This window comes from Lipophrys pholis (assembly GCF_963383615.2).
Source record: "Lipophrys pholis genome assembly, chromosome: 16".
Classification (NCBI taxonomy): Eukaryota; Metazoa; Chordata; class Actinopteri; order Blenniiformes; family Blenniidae; genus Lipophrys; species Lipophrys pholis.
The window spans coordinates 13377770-13400052 of NC_137634.1; the positions used below are offsets into that span (position 1 = coordinate 13377770).

The window sequence follows — 22283 nt, forward strand, 5'->3', positions numbered from 1 at the left end:
CATGAATCATTAAAGCAACGAGTAACGATGAGTGTGTGATGGTGTGGCGCAGCCTCCTCGTGCACAGCTACAATCGTGATGGTCATCTCTGATGCTGGTGGTCTACCGCTGCAGTGAGGTCGTAGAGGCAGTGTGCATGTGTGTATGTGTGTGTGTGTGTGTGTGTGTGTGTGTGTGTGTGTAGGTGTGAGTGTTTTTTTTTTTTTTTTTACTTCTTGTTTTAAGTATATAAATGTGACTGCAGTGGTTTTCAAAGTGTGGGATGTTCCTCCAAAAAAGGGCACCATGTCCATTTTAACAAAGATCAATAGAAAAATAAGCCAGTAAAAAAGAATTCTGATATGATATTTATCAACTTTCAGCACTTGGGGAGCCAGAACTTTCTTCCATATGGCTGCAAACCTCCATAGCACAGAACTGAAGACTAAAACTTCCATTAAAACCATCAATCTTTGATACTTTTTTATTGAATTTACTGTCATTTGGCACTTGATATTATCACAGCTGACTATGAGCGAAGGCAGAGTACAACCTAGATTGTCCATAACAGAGTAAGACAGGCCGTCTCCTACAACTTACTTTTAATCGAGAGGTGATTTAGAATCACCAATTGGGGAAAAGGAAAACAAAAAATGCATGTTGTTCATCTGTGGGAGGACAACCCATGTATGTTCAGGGAGCACATGCAAACTAACAGAGAAAGGCGCCCTCGCCAAGCATTTATTTAGTCATTTTCTGTGATGGACTCTAACCAATACACCACTCAACACATCTGCTATGGTAGCAGCTAAGTTTTGAAAATGTCAAAGGAAAGCGTTCATCATTGTTAGTCGAACCCTCAACTTTTGAGAGATTTTACTCCCCCGCTGCTAAAGATATGTGCCGGTATTTGTTAATAGTGCCTCATTTTCCCACACTTTGAAAACGGCTGGTCTCAGCAGGGCTCAGGAACATACGTACAAACTAAGCCTGCGTCGTGTGCAGTGGTTTCCAACCTTGGTCCTGCATGTTTCAGCTCTCTCGCCTGTTGGAACAATGTGATGCTGATCACCAAGCGCCTAACCAAGCCCGGTAATGAGCCTGTCGCTGCGAGCAGGTGTGTCACTGCAGGAAGAGACCTAAATCATGGGGTTGTGTGTGTGTGTGTGTGTGTGTGTGTGTGTGTGTGTGTGTGTGTGTGTGTGTGTGTGTGTGTGTGTGTGTGTGTGTGTGTGTGTGTGTGTGTGTGTGTGTGTGTGTGTGTGTGTGTGTGTGTGTGTGTGGTTGATTGAGCTGTTGGCAGTGACGCGACATGACGTTAGCTGGGACGATTCGGGTTGAGAACAAGGAGAATCTCCCTGAATGTCTTCAGCAGTTTGAGGGAGTCAACGGAGTGTTAGTGTGCCAGGATTTCTGTTTTCTTTTTCTTTTTTTTTTCCTCAGCTTACCGGACATCCAGGCGAGAGACCTCTGTCGGGGGGTGGGGAAGGGGGTGGGGTTAAATAGGGGAAGGGTGATTGGATTGGGGGTGAGTTTAGAGGTTGACCAGGTGGAGGTCGGAGGCGGAGAAGTGGGGGCACAGAGCCATGTCCGGGTTCTTCAGCTGCCGCAGGATCCGACGGTGGAACTTGGAGCGAACGCGGTTGAACTCCATGATGTCGCTGGGGTCCTCCTCGATCCAGAAGCGGTGAAACTCCTGCATCAAGTAACCTGCATTGCAGAGAAAATTAAAAAAAAATAAATAAAAAATGAGTCATGTTTACTTCACCATCTGAAATGCTTCATGCTCATCAAGTGAACTCACAGAAAGTCTGTTGGAAGTGCAGCAGGCTGGGCATCTCTGGAGCCACGTTGTACAGATGGGTCTTCAGAGCTCCGCTCACCAGCAGGGAGTAGGCCAGGTCTGTGATGTTGATGCCCACAATGGCAAAAGAATAGCTGTGGAGATGGAGGCAAATGAAAGAAAGGAATTAGCATGTAGAATTCTGGTAACGCCAAGCCCTATTTCTCATGAAAACGCCATTCCGGGTAATATTGGAATATAGGAAAGTTAAGACGTTTTTGAGCATGCACAGAAAAGGCAGTTAAAAGTGTTTGTATCCACATCTTCTCATAAAAGCTGTGTAAAATTAAGAAACTACGGTATCATTTCAGATGCTACACAGTTTGCTGAGGGTAAATCTGTGTCAATTTGCAGCTTATGTCCTTTATCTCCTGTGTTTTTATAGTGGATGCATACTGAAGGCAGAAGATGCAGCAGCTGGAAATAACACCAATAAAAAAAAAAAAAAACTGTTAAACACACACATCATCCCTCCTGCACAGAAACACATACACAGGCTGGTGAGAAGGTTCCATCATAAGCAGAAACTAGTGTGCACTGAGGCTCACACAGCTATAGCAGAAGCCCAGTTTAAGCTCCTCTACACACCTGAAGTGTATGAAGAGAGACTCACCCGATCGCTTTGTCGAGGTTTTTCTGCTCCCACTCGGGTTTGGTTGTCTCACTATGAAGGAAACACACCTGAGTTACACATCAGCCACGTGCGAAGCAGTGTCAACAGTGTCGTTAAGACAAAAACAACCTGAGGACACTTTTGTAAGAATTAAAATAAACTGCAAACTCACTGGATGCTTTTTGGTGTTTGTACTCACCCTAACCCAGAAATACAAACTATATATGGAAAGCCACATAAATCCCCCGCCCAAGATTAATTTCTAACAATATCGATGAATCATTCGTTTATTGGCTTTCAATTGTTTGATTTGAAGCCAAAACTAGCTTTTTAATGGTCACAATCACAAACAAGAACATTGAATTCACTTAGGGAAAATATAAATACTTAACTTAACTTTTCTGGGTAAAAAGAAATTGTTTTTCGAAAAACAATATTTTTGTGATTTGTATTTGAGCTGAGAGTGAAAACAAATCTGTCATTATTTCTGAGGAATACTATTTTAACTTTTTGAGTGTTTGCCATATTATGTTTATTGTAATAATTCAGATCAACACAGTCAAATTTGTTTTACTCAAATCATTTGACTTAATAAAAAAAAAAATTGTTTACTTTTAATAAAAATATCTACATAATGAAGCAGTTTCTTTTCACATGTAAAAAAATGATTTTGCATTTACAGTAACTGGATATTTTCATTTGTGATACCTAAATTCACCTCATCAAACTGAGGCCTTCATTAGTAATTTTATTTTATAATTTCCACATAAATCAAACCAACTGCAGCTTTAAATGAAGGGAACAAAGCCGTGAATGCCGCAAACAGCAAATGAGTGAAAGTGAAGTCGAGTACCTCGGTTTTCTGAGTGTGCTCCTACAGTGCGTGTGACAGACAAAAAGAGAAAGGAGGGCATGGGCAGAAATGGTGGTGGAGGAGAAAAATAAGAACAATCTTCATTCGAGAAATGAGACGGCTCGCACTGGGATGCCAATGAGAAAACAATGCAAGCGGCAGCAGTTAGAAGAAGAAAAAAATGAGGCAGTGAATAACATCGAGCCGTAAGAGTGTGAATACAATCGAGCAGAGAATGGTGAATGCAGAGTTATGGGTGATTCAGTGCAGCTCAAAGAGGCAGATTAAACTGATCATTGATCTCGCCCACAGTTGGGCCATGCAAAGTCTGTCGGAGTGAACCTACTTGTGCTTTGGTTGCAGGGAGTCGTGGAGCATCTGCAGAGCAGTAGCCTTGTCGTGTTCTGCAAAATACCTTCAAAATATTTTTTTAGTTTAAATTGAATGTACATCAAAACATCCTATTCAAAGATTAATCATGCATTTTTCATCTTACTTGCTCTGTAAAAGGACTTTTTCCAAACAAGAACTGCTCTACTGGATGTTCATATGCTGACACTAATATATATACTGTAGAGCCCATCTATAGTGTCTCTGGCATGAGGACTTACAGCAGGTTATGCAGGCCCAGGAGGCCCATGCCCCTGAAATCAGTCTTGGGGTCGCTGCCCTGGAAACCAATCTCACACCACTGTTTGGAGATGCGGCTGCTGAGAGGTGTGTCAGGACGCAGCTCTTTCCAGAGCTGCAACGCAGGCGCAAACACAATCTCAGTACGGCTATTTGACCGACTTAGAAAGACGTAACAAGAACTTCAGTAATGCGTAGGCTACGTACAAATTATTTGTAAGCTTATAATGATTCCAGGTAAATGTGAGTTTGCTTATTATGGTGTTCAAAGGTTAGCTCATTCACCAGGTTTTAACATGTTATAGATGTCTGTTGGATCAAAATTTCATAAATTGCAGCTCAAAAATGAACGCAGCTCTACCATTCAAACTCCGTTTAGCTCCTGTCTCCTTCTTAAAGCTCCCATTTTTGGGGGGATTAACCAGCCTCCTTGATGCCTTTGTTTAACACTACTTGAGCTTGTATATGTGCAGCCGAGGTTGGTTGTAATTTGACACCAGTATCATCATCCTATTGAGTACAACTGTGTCTGAAATAAACCAACAATAACTCATACAAGCCTGGTTTAAAGACTCCCCAGCTGTATATAACAAAACATTTCCCCTCAAAAGAGTTAAACATGCAGTTAACCTCATTATTTAACACAAAGGCTTCGTTAAGGCACCTAACACTAGAATGTTGGTAAAAGTAAAATGCGTTAACTGGGATTTGATATTGTTGAAAATAATGCACTGTAAAACACTTTCTATATCTACAAGGTTATCGCATTGAGTAAGACGGAACAAGCTCAGAAAACTTGATTTTAGCGTTTATTAAAAGTCCCTTTCTGTGTAAATGCACCAGCGTTGCTCTTGTTCAGCATTCATTCAGAGTGCCTTCAGTACCTGCATCAGCATGTCCTCATGTTCTGAGTTTTCACAGTCATACGGCTCCCTGCGCAGCTTTTCCACCTCTGCCACCAGGTTCCTGTAGCCCACAATCTGCAGCAGGCTGGCCTGCAGAGAGATGCCCAGCCTGGGAACACACAGCAACGGAAAGTTATTTCTTTCAAAGGCGAGAACTTCCCCTGCACGAGCACAAACACCCCCTCCTGACAGCCACACATTCGCAGCTACTCGAAATAACCGCAACACCAAAAAAGAAGTGAGAACAGAGATGCGATGTCTCACTGTGGGTTGGTGTCGGGATTAATTTTCTTCAATGCCATGATGTCGTCAATGGTTTTCTCCACTTTATCAGGGTGGACGCTGAGTGCAGACTGCAGCAGCTGGAGAGCAAACAGAAACATGAAGGGAACTTTGAATTTGGCTGGATGATTGAGCACCGGTCATACAATATGAGAGATTTAAAACACTCTACCTCATTTTTGGAGTATCTCAGGGATGACTCTGAAATGAAATAGTTGCAGACTGTAAGACTACTGCACACAGAAACCTGGACGTCTTTTCAGAAATAGGTTTTCAAACGTTTTACGATTTGTTCACCCAATGTCAACAGTTCAATTCTTAAAGTGAGTCGCTTCTGCCCTGATTGAATGTAATTTAGTAAAATGATCATTACAGTCTAAGGTCCATTTTTAGGTTGTTATGGTGGTCTTTATAAAATCTAAGCAGTAACAATATGAACACCGTCAATTGAAAGATGCAGCTAGATATAAACAACAGTACATACAATTTCCCCTTTTAGGAAATCCCTTATATATTTGATGTGACTAGAAATAACTCAGCCAGTATGCAAGGGTACCTATCTTGAGGGTCCTGCGGGCTCCGTGCTTGTTGTTGTAGCAGATTCGCTGCAGTTCGCAGCGACCCGTAAACTTCCTGACAACAAACTTGAGGCCTCGCCACAGACATTTACAGTAGAGGAAGACGAAGAACTGGGTCACCACTCTGGGGAGGAGGAGACGGAGGGATTTTACAAACAGACAGGTAAAAGACGTGGAATACAAACACACATGCAGCACAGTGTAAAAGAAAAATAACATAACACTGAGTTTTGGTACCCCGAGATCGAAATGTCTTGATTTTAATTATTTGACATAGAGAAGGATCTTAAATGATTTGTCACTTTAGTCAGTTTTCAAAAGGAAAACTGTTTGTGTGTTCAGCTATAAAATGTGTATATTTGTACAATATGATAAAAAATTATCAAGAGTATCGGAATGAGTGTTGATTAGTTGATTTTTCAATATCTCATTAACCAAATAATCAATTCATATAAACCTACAAAACACCATTTAATTATATACATACACTTACAAATTTCTTTGACCAAAACAGGTAATAAACTAAATGGTGAAAAAAAAAAGGCTACAGGATGAATATGATTAATTACATCAATATGTCATTACATTTTTTTTTGTATCTTAATTCTAAATGATAAAATACAATAGTAAAGTGATCTACTTTGGATTAAAGTTGGAATAAATATCAAAGATACCTATCTCAATCAATCACTATAAATTATAATAGTAAGATAAAATTAAATAACAAAAATGTAGGTAAAGCAATATAGAATAATACAATATATAACATTTATCTTATACTATCTGAAGTATAAAATGTGATAGTAAAATGTGTTTATGTATACTGTATATATATATATACATATATATGTAGTCCTCTCACATATTTAGATATGGTAAAATATTTATAAATGGTAAAACACTTGGAAGAAAAAATCACTGCAACTTTTTTTCATTTCATTTTCACTTATTCCTACTAAATGTGTTTTTCTTTAGCTCTGTATATTGTAGATCTTGAAATGAAAGTGCCTCTTAAATGTATTTCTGATGAATGTGTGTTATAAAAATCCATCAAGGCCTGAAGAGCTTTTCATAATCACAACAGAGAGGAAGTACCCTGCTGCAGAAATAGAAGAGGCAGACAAAAGATGTGACAGTGCAGGATGAAGCAGAAAGGAGGCGTAAAGAGGAGGGAGTCAGGAGATTGTGCATCACTTTTCGTCTGCCACGGGAGACTTGCAGCAGATCAAACTGGGCTATTTTTGCAGGTGACGGGAGGAATGAAAATGAAGACGTCTCGGGAAATGCATCGCGACCCATTAAGGAGCCGAGGAGGCTGAAAGATTTCCACTGTTCACCTGCCTCTCCTTGCAAACGTTCATCTTTCACTTCCAGATTGTATCTTCACTATTTCAGCTATAAGAAATACACCTTCACGTTAGATAAAGCTAAAGACCTGCAGTGCGTGAGCCACATAAGCAGAACCTTTCTCCTTTGTTTTTTCTGGGAAGAGTTTACAACCTTTTCCAGGCAGAAACGAATCCTTACAATGTTGAAGGATCACAGCATAACATCATCTTCTGTGCAAACAAAACGGAGGTGAGAACAGTCCAGAGGCATTAATTCCTCTTTCGAGGCCCGTGGATGGGACTGGCATGTTAAACAGCTCCTGGAGAAGTCATTTTCTCAACCTTCAAGCAAGTGTGCACAAAGCAAAGGGGGGATGGGAGGAGCACTGCACACAAACCGTTACAGGTTTGGTACCCGGAGCCGTCTGATAAAATGCCATGAGATGCTGAACCTGCCCCCTGCTAATCCATTTTAAAGATCACCCCACTGAGTCCTACACACGAGGGTCAGCGTGCCGACTGTGAGAGCAGCTCGGCCGTGTGAAAACACTACCCAATGGTACGTGTGGTCATGGAGGAGGTCAGGAAAAAGTTACCGTACAGTCTGTGGGGGGAATTTAAGCAAAGAAGCCCTCTCTCCCTCTCTTTTAAAAATCCCCTTTCTGTTTGATCTACTAACAAAACGGATTCCTCTGCTGCTAAATCCAGATGATCAAAATGCTGATGAACCCACCTAAGACATGTTTATTCACAGTATTTAAGATTTACTACCGGCCAAGAGTGCTTGGAAGGCTTATGAAAAAATAAAAACTCATTTTTGGAATGAATACAAATGCTGCTTGAGCCATTTTTGTAGGTTTAAAGGAAATCATCCAAATGTATTTACTGTCGTAAGGTGGATTGGAAGTTAATACGGTCTTCTCACAGAGGGTCCTGAGTTTCAACCTGTTCGAGACCAGAGACTTCATTGCTGAATTTTTCTATGCATGTACGTATGTATGTTTATATTTGTCCATTCATGTACCTGCATATAGACTGTTGACATTTTTTGCTTTTTTCAGCCACCCTATGATCCTATTCTAGATAAAACAGATATAGAAGAAGTATGGATTTTTTTTCACTATTGGAGAAAATGATTCAGTAAAAAACATGTACAACTTCTCTCAAAAGCACTACATACTATCAATGATGAGTTAAAACACAAAATGTGCATATATAGTACAGCGATCACTGACATGCATGGAGTTTACTACATCTCCTACACCTTTAGATTATGGCTGTTTACAGTATATGTGAGAGCGTTTATAGTCTGTAACTGCACTATATTGATTACCCAGGCTATATATAAGCCCACTGAGGTGGTTTTAGTGCAGAGAGCATTTCTTCCGTGACCGTCCAGCAAGAGGAACCATCCAACATTCCTTCTTTCTCTTTGTTTATTGATTTTCTTGAGACTTTTTTTTTGTTTATTGCAATAGAAAGTTGGAAGACAGAAGATGTTGGATCATGTGTAACATTGTGTAACTCGCAGCCCGTTGGCAAAACGTGGACCTCCAAATAATAAATATGAGTCGAGAAAATCTGATGGTTTCCATTTCTCTCGCTCATATTACCAATATCGGTTCACTTCTTCTGAATCCATGCGGCGCCGTGCACTCTCTCCTCTTACACACATGCTTCAAAGGATGGGGATTAATGAGGCTTCTATAGAGTTTGTTAATGGCCTGTTCCAAGACTGAGAAACACTGATTTAGTTAGTTTACAGCATCCTGTAGACCTTCCCCCTCTTATATAGCTGGGACCTCTCCATCACAGATCCTGTAGATAGTAAACCAAAAAAAAAAATACAACCACAAGAAAAAATATCTTTTAAAAGTCAATGATTTTGTCTTGGAAACACTTGCGGTTGTCTCATAAAAGTTACGCGGTAAAGATTTAAACTGTACTCCGCACTTGAAGGATGCAGTGCGGATCAATACCAGCAAGGATGTAAAATCAATTTTATTGTTCAGGGACACAATAAACAGAACGTTTTCGCAAGAGCAATTTTCTTCAAGCATGCACTCAGTGTGTATTTGAATATACTGTTTATTATACTCTCTGTCACGTTTACTGTTTATCATATATTGACTAGATCTTTAATGGATGAAATAGTTACATTTAGTTGGTAAATATAGTAACATTAATATACATCAAATCTACATTAGATTTCTGGTAGTTGTCACAAATCAAACTGTCCTAAAGTTGTTCTGAAATTCAGGAAGTGGTGATTTTTAACTTCCTGAATGCCGTTCGCATGTTTTATCATTTGTTGAAGTAGAAATAAATAAGAGTGTGTGACACATCGATTATTCTGTATGAATCTTTATAAAGTAGCAACCTACTACATATCAGTCACCTCCACTCTGGCACACTTCCACTGATTCAAAAGCAGGGAAATGGTACAACCCATTTTAAGGTAGGTGTGTCTTTTGAAGTGAAAAAAACAAACATTTTAATCAATATAATTGATACGAGTGCTTTTAGTATTTCATTCGAAATAGTTTACAATTATCGAGTCTTTTCAATGAATATGCCAGGAGGGACAATTTTCCTTATTTTATCTTGCAGAAAGTCCCAAACTTATGTGCTTTCTGTAACCTATTTATCTAAATCATATTTCATTGCACAGCAAAAGACAGACAGCGTCACATACACTCACATTCACACCTATAGTAAAGTCACCACTTAACCTGGAATGCATGTTTTGGTGATTGTGGGGGGAAGCCAAAGTACTAGATAAAAAAATTCTTGCATGCAAAGAGAGAATCCCACACAGAAAGGCCACAAGCTCAGATTCAAACTGGGGATTATTGCTCTGCACCATAACATAAATCATTCATAATTAATTTACAACCATTTTTTAAACAATATACTGCAACACAGGGCTTTACACAGTAATAACTGCAAAATACAGAACAAAACATAAACATTATTGCTGTCACTGTGAGGCCAGAGGGCTTTTCACATGAATGATTTCCTCCCACAATCCAAAAACTTAAAATAGTGTTTCCAATTTTCTTTTCTGTCCTCTCTTTTTATCATTGCAAGTCTTCCTAAACTAGGACCACGATGCCACAGCAGTCAAGCGGTGTGCTGCAACCAGCCATCGTCTTCATCAACAGGTTGCTGCACACCTAAGAATAAAATAGGCCAAAAACTAACCATCAGTGTTCTCTCTCTGAAGCTGTAACTCTATAAACCACTCTATAGTCCATATATAATTGTGGACAAATTGCCATTAGAACTACTGTATTTGTCTCTGGATTAAATTAACTTGACATGAAATGGACATTTTAACCATCTCGTGATGTGGACTTGAAAGATGTGATTGGGTTTGGCATTTATCTGGCAGAATGAAAGGATGCTGTTGCATGAGGATTTAATGTTTTTGGAGTCTGACGCACAAAACAGAAGGTTTCTCCACCTCTGCTGCTTAGATTTCCCATGACTGTACAAAGTGCGCCACTAAATCAGTAGAGTCCCACTTTAAGTGCTTCTGCACACTGATCAGCCAAAAACCATTAAAAGGTTCTACATGAATCATTTTTACATCAGTAAACTATTACCACCGCCATTGTAACACATTAGTATAATTACTGTAAACAAAGTCAGCCACCAGTAAAAATCATTGGCAGCCTCTGCTCGGCTGTTCATGAAATAAAAATCTTCAAGACCACGGCAAACGGAGTGACACTGAAAATTCCTGCGATTGATTTATTTCCAAAGGAGATGGAATGTATGCAAAACAGATGTCTTCACTTGGAAAAGAAGCACAGATGTGAAAACTCACTTCAAAGTTGATGGCATCTGTAAATGAAAACGGCATTGATTAAGTGAATGACATTTATGTTTAAGTGCCATGCAGAAGAGATGTTTTAGCAACAGTTTCACGTCACAAATCCTTTCAGCTGCTAAAAGGGTGTTGGACAGGTTTGCTATTGCAAAAAAAAAAAAAATTGTTTAAGGCATCTCCATGAAAACAGGCACATAAGTCCACAAACCAGTCCAAAGTCAGTAAATAATCTAGACCAAAGACAGTCTAAATGCACTCCAAACCCAAAATACAAACCAATTAAAACCAGTTCAAGAATAATAATTCAATTGCACAGAAAGTATAGTCTAAAGCCTCGTCTTCAAACCGGTTCAAAACCTCCAGAAAATAACATTCAAGATCAAGAGTAGGTCCAGACCAGAACTAGACTGTAAACCAGTCCAAACGGTTGGAAACCAAGTCTGAAATCAATCCATAAACATCTATAAAAACAGTCTAAAACAAAATCATCACATAGACGAAACCAGTTTATGGGTAAGTAGAAATCCGATCTCAACTTAATACAAACATTCTGGATCACACAAACTGAAACTGTGAATGTTCACAGCAACTTTTAATTTCGAATCAAATTCGCTCATTTATACATCGAGTTTCTTTCACATCTTAGTATTTCTACAAGTCCCACAACACACGAATTTGACTTCAATGTGTGTACAGAAATGTACTGAATCCCCCGGAAAACCTAACAAGGCCGTTGCACTATTAATAGAAACACCTCTGGAGAGCTTGTGGTTTACATGTGCCGAATAATGAAAAGGCCTCCTCATTCAAACCAGTCCACACCACAACAACCACTCTCTCTGCTGCACAGTGGCATCGATTTGGTAACGCTTAAATGGGAGAACTGGGATTAATTGGCCCGCAGTGTTTGCTTTAAGCAATAAGCGAGCAGTGTACAGGCTGGATAATAAAATAAGATGAGAAGCTGAGAACTGGATAATGAAATGGAATCTTTCACATATTGATGTAAAATGCAAATCGAGCCTCGCGGCGATGTTAATAACGGAGTGCCACTTTACCTCAGAAAATGCTTCATGTTGGCCGCTGTCACCCGTCAGACGTGTCCGGTGTTTTGTTCCCTGAAGAGATCACCTGAAGATAGAGGAGACGGGCGCAGTTTGTCGCAGGTTTTGTGGATGCGGCCGACAGACGCGCTCCGGTCCGGGCCCGCGGCTCTGGAGCTGTCCGCGGTGCTGACGCATGAACGCGCACCTATCTGCCGATTTCCGCCGCACCGAGTCCGACTCCCGCGGTGTGTGCACGGGGCTAAATTCATCTCGACGGCACGGAAACACTCACGTGAACCTTTTGTAACGTGTGTTCCATCGCTTCAGTGAGACGCAAACTGGTAAAACGCGGCGATTACACGGCTCCAGGATGATTAGCAATCCGACGCGGAGACACTGAATAATCCGTAGCTGCAAACACCGCGTGCGATTTATCATCATCGGCTGCGCAACGTATACAAGCGGTTTGAAAAATAATCCAATGCATTTGGTTTTCTTACCGATTTTGAATGGCGACAGGCGAATCGGAGGCTCGTTTGCAGCGTTTGGTTCCTCTTCACTCGGCTACAGTCGCTGCTTCTCCTCCATGATGACAGTCACTGACTGAGAATCACAGTCTAAAAGCTACAGCACAGCACAGAGACGCAGCGCGCGCGCGCGCGCACACACACACACACACACACACACACACACACACACACACACACACACACACACACACACACACACACACACACACACACACACACACACACACACACACACACACACACACACACACACACAGTGAAGCACCATAACATCAAGTAAATTCCCCCTAAAAAAAACCTATGAAACAAGACACTTCGGAGAGAAAACTGGAGAAGTTAATGTTTTTCACGGTCATTCCTGACTCTCCCATTCATTGTGAAATCAGTGCAGACAGGGGATGTGTTGTGTTTTCATTACACTCGTGCAAAATAAGAAGAAGCTGTGACCTCTGGCGTGGTTTATTATTTTTTTTAAACCAGCCATTACACCCTCTTTGCGCACTTGCAATGAGCTTCTCACCTCACATTATACTGTCGATCAGATGGGCGGACCATCCTTGCACTTAATTATTTGCACATTTCCTTTACAATGTACAGAAAAACGACAATATAGACACCAATTCATCTACCCATTTTCTATTCAGATTTATTCCACTTAGGGATTCACAGTAATGGGCCACATGTTTCCGGTTGCCGGATGTTTTTAGACTTTCTGAGGACACCAGAGTGTCCAGGGAAAACCCACAAAAGGCACAGGCAGACCATGCAAACCCTACACAAAAAGGCCTCCAAGCCAAGACTCAATGTTCTTGCTCTGAAGAGAGATTACACAACTAAATGCTGCATTGCAGGTATTTGTACTACTTCAGTTATAGGATTATTTGACCAATTATATGACCAACCTACTGACAGTATTTTAACATTATTTTACTCTGCTCTATACAGGTAAAAGTCATCCATTCCACAATGCACCCAGCCTTTCACCCCATTTCATCAGTGATGCTGAAATGCCTGTCTGAACCGATGGATCAATGAAAGGGCACCAAGGAAACCACCACAAATTGAGATTGTTTTGATACACACAGCAATTGCTTAACTGGTAAATCACGAGAGTTCAGTGGGAAGAAACTGGAGAATCTACAAATGTCCTATTTCTCAGTATTCTGAGCAATTACATGTTAAAAGAGCATGTCTACAGTATGTGCTTGACATTATCATTATAAAAGTTACCACGTTGACGCTTTAAGAAACACAAAAAAGTAAATATAAAAGGAGAATTTATTAGTTAAAAAACTATTTATGTTGTTCATTTGGCAATACAAAGCAAAGTCACTCAGTAACCCGGTGGATAACAAAATGGCACAAACATGAAAACTGACCTCAGACAACTAAAATAAAATACAATCGAAAATGTTTGTCTGGATCTTAATTCAGTAGATTGTAAAACAGCAGCTGAATACTTCGAGAGAAAAAATATTTGTCTTTTTAAAAAACAGGTCATGAAGTTACCGTAGTCTTTTGGAACAATTTAGGAAAAAAAATACAAGCGGTCAGGTAATATTGTGTTGGACTGCTTTTAGCTTTGATTGCAGCACACATTCACTGTGGCTTTGTTTCGATACGCTTCTGCAATGTTACAAGTTTTATTTTCGTCCAGTGTTGCATCAATTTTTCTCCAAGATCTTGTATTGATGATGGGAAAGTCGGACCATAGTGCAAAGCTTTCTGCAGCACATCTGAAAACTTCTCAGTGGGGTTCAGGTCTGAACTCTGTAGCAGCCAATCCATGGGTGAAAATGATGCAATCCTTTTAGACGTTTTCTCGGTTTGATACATGCCAAAGATGTGACCTTTCTCGAACCAACCAGAATCTATTCCAGCTGAAAGATGATCGTCCATGCAGTAATTATCTAATAGGAGGCTCTAATCACTTTGTTAGTTAAATCCATGTGGCAACTTTTTTTTAGGCCAGTCGGTGTATATTTATATTGTTGGTTTTTTAAGGTAATAACAGTACAAGTGCAGTAGCAGGAGGTAAATGGAAATGACCTAAATATAGTAGGAATGAAAGAGATTAAAGCGTAGTAGCTTTATACGGAAATCCTCAGTAAAGCTTCATATTGACCATCGTAACTCAGAAACTAAGGCATCCTGGAGACGCTTCACAGTCCGTCATAGAGCATCGATCATTGTGAACGTCTCAGATCTCTGAGAGCCTGCGTACGCAGCCTGCTGGTAGTCTGAGGAGGAGCGAACCGTGTGGTCAGCAGACTCTTCAGCAGGCTCCTCCAGTAGAGCAGAGTACGTCGGGACGGCGTTGAACATGACGAAACCCACTGAGATGACCACAAAGGAGATGATGTAGAGGGCTGAAAACTGAGGACGAGACACAGGACAGAAACATTAACTCTGCTACTCTGTCTTGCCCTTCACTGGGATAGGATCCAGCGCCCTGGAACAAAGTGGAATAAGAGATCATGGTTTGATGAACTATCACTGGCGGCAAATTTGGCACTTTGTTCAGACACGTTCAAGACGAATTAACAAGAGATGCCAACTCAACTGAGCGCCTATATGAGCAGCTCCCCTGCAGATCCACCTCATGTTTCACACTCTGAGCGACGGCCATCTGGTAGAAGATTCACAGTTCTAAAGTGCAAATTTACCTTTTTTCAAAAATGGCCCTGAATCTCATTAGTGTGCTCAGTGAGATAACAACAACAACTGTGTAATACACTGTTTTAAGTCCACCTTCATACTAAATGTGTTTTAAGACAGACCTGTAGATTTTATTAGATGCATTTTATATCTTTGGAGCAAAGGTTTGGCTTCCGGTTGAATCTCAGTCTAACATGTGCACCGTTTGTGTTATAATGCATGTGCACGCTTCGTTCTTGCGTACCACTAAAGTCCTAAATAAGTTGGATTAATAAGGAGTATTGTGATATAAAAAGTGTAATTTTGGTCTAATGGCTTAAGTAGTTCTATTTGGAAGTAAGTTTTTCTACTCTTTTTATGTGAATTACTTGAACATTTTTATTTAAATTTTTTTTTACTTGAGCTTGAAGTAGCAACGACATCAGAGCAGCAAATCATGAAATGCTGTTAAGGTACATGTCAATACTGAGACACTGTAGGGATCTTCCTCTAACGCTACAGACATAATTCGGATCTGTTGGAACAAGCAATGCAAACAAAGATATTAAAGCTCTTTAAACATGCTCACCGAATAGTGCAAGAGGAAGAGGCCGCAGAAGAGACTGAAGAGGTCGGCAGTGAGCAGAGAGAGGTTGACCGCTGTTGCACTGGTCATCTTCACCACGACGGGCATGAAGCTGTACAGTGCGTACATGCACAGGGCGTAGACCGCAAACAGCAGGACTGCACACACAAAATGAGTTGAGACATGGTGAAGTGACAATACAAGCGATCATGTTTAACAGCGGTCATTAAGTAGACAGCACAGAAGGGTTTACTCACAAATATGGAGATCCCACTTAATATCGGCAACGGCGCGATTTTCCAGGACGGCACTGCACAATGAGATTCAGGGAAGTTCACTATACGATTGGATATTTGTTTGGATTTGCAAACTTATACGTTTGTAAAATGCAGCAAGCTTTTATTAACTTTAAATCAAAGAGAAAATTCTGATGGAACAATTTGATGTGCTACATTAATACACCCCACATTACAAATATACAACTCGGTTAAAAAAAAAAAAAAAAAAGAGAGAGAGAGAGATGTGGGCGGTTGCATGATGCTATCTGACATTTTCCAGTCATGTGTAAAAATATAACCTTCCGTGAGCTTTGTGCTTCAGATGCCTGAGGAGCTCTGAAAGAATGGCTTGTGTCTCCTCAAGATGTTGACACTTGTAGCTGAGAAGGTCACCATGAGGGTCTCACTGAAGTGTGACCCTCCAACTTCAGCAGAGTGCTTAGATAGACGTTATTGTTTGTTGTCATGAGGTGTGTGTGTGTGTGTGTGTGTGTGTGAGAGAGAGAGAGTGTGTGTGTGTGTGTGTCTCCTCTAGCTCTGGTGACAATTCCAACGCCTGTCTTGACAATGAACACTCCTATGCTTGATTCACCAGTCGCTTAAACATACTAGAAAGTACAAGGGACGTTAATATGTAATTAATACATTTCCACTCTTCTATTGCAAAGAGGTCAGGATGCTTCAAGTGTTTAACCAGCAGATATTAATAATGCAATATTAACTCAAGTGGCATTTTAAGCCTTTATTATATTCTTGTAGTCCAGTATTTTTTGACACAGCCGTCAGGACTCGAGTGAAATTTCATCTCTTCTTCTCTGCGTTTATGATGCTGAATAACTTTGTCTATTGTGCTTGGTGTTGTGAGAAGAAAAAAAACAAACCAAAAACGATATCTTACAATTGTATGCCACTGATAATGGTCCCGAAGAGGCCCATGGTGCCCAGGAATTCAACTCGGCTCAGTTTCTTCACTGTGTGCTCCTGGCACACATTAGAAACGGCATAAAGGACGGCACTGAGGAGCACCAACCCATCCCCCAGGAGAACATTGCTGCCTGTAGAAACAGTAAGAAATTGGTATTGTGCATAAAATTATTGCGTATGCTCATTTATGAAGCTACTTTGTATCAAGAAGCCCGGTGTTTTTGCTCGGGGGTGACGCGTCTTCGTGGCTATGGTCTTTTAAGACATAATTCTGATTGTAATCATGTGTGGTTATCATTGTGTGGTCATTTATATGCAATATAAGCTCCCGACTTGTGGGCCTTTTTTTGTCTGGAGAGAACATCAAATATTAAGAATTTTACTGATGTAGATGACAAAGAATCTCCTTACTGGATCCCTGTTGTCTTCCTGCCACAAGGTCAGCTCCGACCATGGCGCCCACGCCCAACAAACACACAGCCACAGCTACATAGTGGACCAGCCTGAAGCGAGTCTTCAGGAAGACCCAGGACAGCAGCATGAGCACCGGGATCACAAAGCAGTCCAGGAGCTGGAACACACAACATATCAACATATGAAATTGTGTATTTGCTGCAGCTTCTCTGGTGAAAGATTCTGCCGTTTTGTTTTTTCTCACCGAGAATAAATCGAAAATGCGTTTATGTGAAAAAGACAGAGGGAGCCGTGTGCCTTGTCAGATCTCTGAGGTGAAGCTTTTACTGATGAAAGCTGAACCACGACGGCGTTGCCATACCTGAATACTTGTCAGGGTGGTGAACTGGTACGCCTTCACGACAATATAGTTTGCCTCCACGTCTGCCAGGCCCATTATGAAATACTTCCACCACTTGGTTTTTAAAATCTGCAGGATGTTTCCGTCACCTGGAGAAACAGATGAGTGCATGCAACTGAGAATGGTGCAGAAGCTTCGACAGTTACAAGTGCACAACTTTGATCACAGGTACACACTATGAAAGAGTGAATTGCAGATTGTGATTAACACAAGTGGAAAAACAAGTTCCAGGGAGCGGTACACAGGTGAATGCTTTAAGAAAGATGGCATCAAAACTTCTTTCAGGTATGTTTTCTTCTTCTCACAAAGTTCAGTCTGGGCCTTTTGTGTATCACACCTCTTAATTATCACCATTGCGACTTTCTGAGACTAATAAATGACAAACAGCATGCAGTCTGACCTTTGCGAAAGCTGAGGACTGTGGTGTATGTGAGCAGCAGCAGAGCGTAGTTGAGGAAACTCTGCAGCATGGGAGTCTCCACCTTGGCTTGAGCCAGGTACTCACAGCTCACTGCAGTCCCACAGATCAGCAGGGACAGGACCTGACCCATGGCTATGGTCTTCAGCAGATGCCTGGAGAGTACAAACACAACATGTCCTCCCTGAATTCATGCTTTCAGACTACTGAGCGCTGTTTAAAAGAAGAAAGAGCCTTGAACTTCAGCCATGCTGTTTAAAGACAATATTTAGAGATGCAAGCAGCAAATGACCTAAATTAGATTTCTGTGTTTAGATTGAATTTTGAGGCAGATCCTGCCGTGGTGTCTGAGGATGGACAATACCAGGACAGTCAAATGAGTCTTTAATGGATTTAATGAGACAAACATGAATTAAACAAAAAGCAAAAGAGTCTCGGCTAAGGATTTAATTTTAAAACTTTTCTTTAGGCGATGGTGTTTTTATTATACCTTCTTTCAGGGCTCATGCAAAATAGAGTTATTCTCAGGTCTGATTTCTTAAATGAATAAAAATGTATTGAAAAAAGCCCACAGTGTTAGACACAACTTACTTCAAAGAAATCTATCCCACATTGACAATTCAAGAAAACTAATTAGGGTAGAAAAGTGTGCAGCAGTACATATAATTAATCCCACAAGTGAAGGAAAGAAATATTTAAAAAAAAAGACCTAAGTGTTTGAAGTTAATGCAGCCTGTTGTATTCTTAATTATTCCACAACATTATAGAATATAACAAATAATAATTCATAAGCAATAGCTCTCCTTTTTTATTTCGCCGTCATCAGGTTGCAGGTACTGACATAGAAACATGAGAAACATGGCACCCACGTTGTCAATTATGTATATAATACTGTATATCCATCAATCACTTTGGCTGTATGTTATTGAGAATGGAGGCTGCCTTGTTCTTCCAAACCAGCCAAAAACATCTTTGTGAAACCAAACTTCCAACAGCCTACTTTGAATTATGGATGTGAATACAAACCTATTGATACAGGTATTTTCTATTACTTTTACTGAACAAAGTATCTCAGAAAACAGTAATGAAGGAAATTAGTTTATCCTATGCTTTTTATTCAGTTGGGTGTACAATACAATGTTTACTGCTTCTACCATCAGTCTTCACTTAGTTTACCAATTAAATCAGGACTGAATTTGACCTCAGACAGGAGGACTATAAGAGACCGTCAGGTGACTTGAGAATAAATTAGTTAAAGCCTCTTCCGAAAAAGCAAAAACTAGTCAAAAACGTGTGCACAAAAAAACAAACATAACACAGATCGATTGCACAGATTTGTAGCTATCTATTACAGATACAAAATAAATAGAAAGAAACATTTGTATTTTCTGTGGCAGTTAAAGATAAGATGGCTTACCATGTGAAAATGCCCCTGAGGTAACTGTACAAACCACAGGCTGTCCTCAGCTTCCCACACAATCTGTCCTCCACAGGTACCTCCATCTCCCCGAGATCTAAACCTAGAAACACACGAAAGAGAGAAAATGGTAGATTACAACCTTGGAGAAATAATTAAGACTCAGTGTCTATGATACTTAACATCTCTATTAAGACATGGTACTAAATCCTCACAGGAATGTGGATTTGCCCTCAAAATGTCATTCCAGCTCATACTCCTCTGTGCCGGCGAAAGACAAATCTTTCTTCTTCTTTTGAATTAGCCCTATACTTTACAAGGTACATCCACAGTCTTTCAAGGAAAATGATGTTGTGGTCAGTCTGCATAGTTTCAACAGTTTCCAACAGCAATCTATAACAGATATCTACAGTAGAGATATGCCGAATTCTAATGTAAGTCCTTATGATTGTCATATTATGCCATATTACTTTAAAAAAAGTCAGGAATCGCTTTAAATACCCAACTATTTCTAAAGTGGAACATTTTACAATGGAGTTTGGTGTAGGTCGAGCTTTCCAGAGCCACGCGACTATGCTGTCCTGAACTCCTGCTCAAAAATACAAACTCCGCGGTCTCCAATGAAGAAACGGCATACCTGTACATGTGTGCTGATCTTCAGTCATATCATACTAGCTGTGAAGATATTTTCCGTCAATTAGAAAACGACATAATTTTTAGAAAACCTCCAAATTTTAACGTCCATGAGGAAGTACTTCCCATATGAGGTGAATCAACCTAACGCGTGCGCTCAAGACCCGCCTACTTTCATTTGATTGGTTAAAGGAAACTCGATTGTAGTCAAACTTGGTTGGACGCTGATGGGAAAATTCTACTCATCTAGACCAAGGTGACTCAATCTGAGCCTAAAAAATGAAACGGCAGAAAAATAATAATTACTAGAATAGTAATTTGTGCGCCTTGGCACTAAGGGCAGGCACAAGAATAAGCTGCAAATATGTTCATGAACAGATATACAACTTTAATCCCCCCCCCCCTCTCAAATGAATTTGTTGGGGCTAAGTGCGTTGTTAAAACACGTGATACACTGCAAATCTCAGAAACGCATGTTCTATTCAAAACAGTGCATAAACTACATACGCCACGTGAGTATTGTCAGAATTTAACTTGATTGCTGCAGCTCTTCTAAAAAAAAACTAAAAAACCCAGTACGGATAGGAAGAACTATGTTTGTGTAAGCTACCACTCTTTCCTTGAAGTCCCATTTACCCCAAAGAGACAACAAACAACCACAAAGCAAAAATTATTTAATTATTCAGACATCTGTATTGTTGGCTTTTTGTGATGTTTGTGTAAATGTGAGCTTTCTCACATTTTAGCCGTAGAAATGATCTTGCATTCCATGAAATCACCACTGATATTACATGAAGGTTAAAACTCTTTTTGTTTGTGTGAGAAAGCGCTTGACCGAGGTTGTGACACAGAAGAAAGAATGATAACAAACAGAGCACCTAATCTGAAGGATTAACTGCCTCGAGTGAGAACAAATATTGTTTCATTATAGTGGCAGCCTGTTGCATCACCTGTGCTCAAGGCCCCCTGTTCCTTTCTTTCTCTAAACTTTGCCAAACTATTAAATCAAGCAAACCGTGACTGGCATTATTTTTGTAATGAGGGCACAACCTGTTTGACTATTTTACTGAGCTACTAAAGTCCCTTAATGTGTTTTTGCTTTGTTTGTTTTATTTGTTTTTTTTTTTGTTTGTTTTTTATCTTGTGCGTAAGTTAATATTTTGTGGGAACAAGTTATTTTCTTGTTCACACAATAAAATGACAATAAAAACAATAAAATGTTGAAAAGACAGTCGAATGGGAAAACACTTTGCTCATTGTGTATTGTTGGTATGTTCATGGTGGTGTGTTTGTCTTTTGTGTTTGGAGTGTATTGTATATTTGACTTTCTGGTGTATTTTATGTTTTTGCTTCTTTACTTTTGGAATGTTGTATGTTTTGCTTCCTGAGTTCTGTTATATGGTATATTTGGCTTCGTTTGTTGTGTTGTATATTCTGCTTCTTTAGGTTCTACTGTATTGTATTTTTGCTTCTTTTACTGTATTGTATATTTTTCTAATTTTGCCTCGCTGCTGTAACAATGTGAATTTCCCTGTTGTGGGATGAATAAAGTAAGGTACATTTGTAATTTGTAAGTATATTGCACTTTTTTTCAGTTGTAATGAGCTGTTTAATCTGATTATTTCACCTACAATTTCTTTGTATTTAACAATGACAATAAAGACTATTTTGATAATGATTTTAAAATATCCATCCATTTTCTCCCACTTATCCGTTTCCGGGTCGCGGGGGTGGCAGTCTGAGCCATAGACATATACATGTATATGAACACTGTCTGAGCACTGTCACCCAGATCACATTGCACCCATTAAGAACCTTCCTTCCCGGTGAGCCCACAGGAAATTTTGAAGTATAAAAATCATAATAAGTAATCAAATAGATGCCTTTAGAAAATAGTAAAAATGAAAAGTTGGCTGACGAGTATGAATGTTTCTTGACATGGAAACATTTGATTTCATTTGATTTGATAAGTTTATTTCGGACATGTAGGAACAACAACAAACTAAAAAATAATAAAATTAAAACACAAACAAATAAACATAACAGAGCAAAGCAAGCAAACAAAACAAAACAAAACAAAATAAGAAAAAGTAACAGATAACTAAATAAATTATGGACGGACATATCCGAAAAGGACACATTTGTAAAACGACT

At 39.8% G+C, this 22283-nt stretch overlaps 2 protein-coding genes across 2 annotated transcripts; both read right to left on the reverse strand.

The window, feature by feature from the left end:
* Positions 1 to 1416: 1416 nt before the first annotated feature.
* On the reverse strand, positions 1417 to 12497 carry elmod1 (ELMO/CED-12 domain containing 1). Its single transcript, XM_080482536.1, has 11 exons — positions 12393 to 12497; positions 11905 to 11977; positions 5662 to 5807; positions 5278 to 5306; positions 5088 to 5185; positions 4803 to 4932; positions 3900 to 4033; positions 3635 to 3703; positions 2436 to 2486; positions 1784 to 1917; positions 1417 to 1689 (listed from the first exon to the last, which is right to left on the reverse strand). Exons 2-11 carry the CDS (start codon positions 11919 to 11921, stop codon positions 1514 to 1516), a joined length of 984 nt encoding a protein of 327 aa, XP_080338662.1. The 5' UTR covers positions 11922 to 11977; positions 12393 to 12497; the 3' UTR covers positions 1417 to 1513.
* A 547-nt stretch (positions 12498 to 13044) lies between these two features.
* On the reverse strand, positions 13045 to 20295 carry slc35f2 (solute carrier family 35 member F2). Its single transcript, XM_080483888.1, has 9 exons — positions 20134 to 20295; positions 19497 to 19599; positions 18062 to 18234; positions 17623 to 17750; positions 17259 to 17418; positions 16822 to 16978; positions 15903 to 15955; positions 15649 to 15803; positions 13045 to 14798 (listed from the first exon to the last, which is right to left on the reverse strand). Exons 1-9 carry the CDS (start codon positions 20159 to 20161, stop codon positions 14595 to 14597), a joined length of 1161 nt encoding a protein of 386 aa, XP_080340014.1. The 5' UTR covers positions 20162 to 20295; the 3' UTR covers positions 13045 to 14594.
* Positions 20296 to 22283: the final 1988 nt, after the last annotated feature.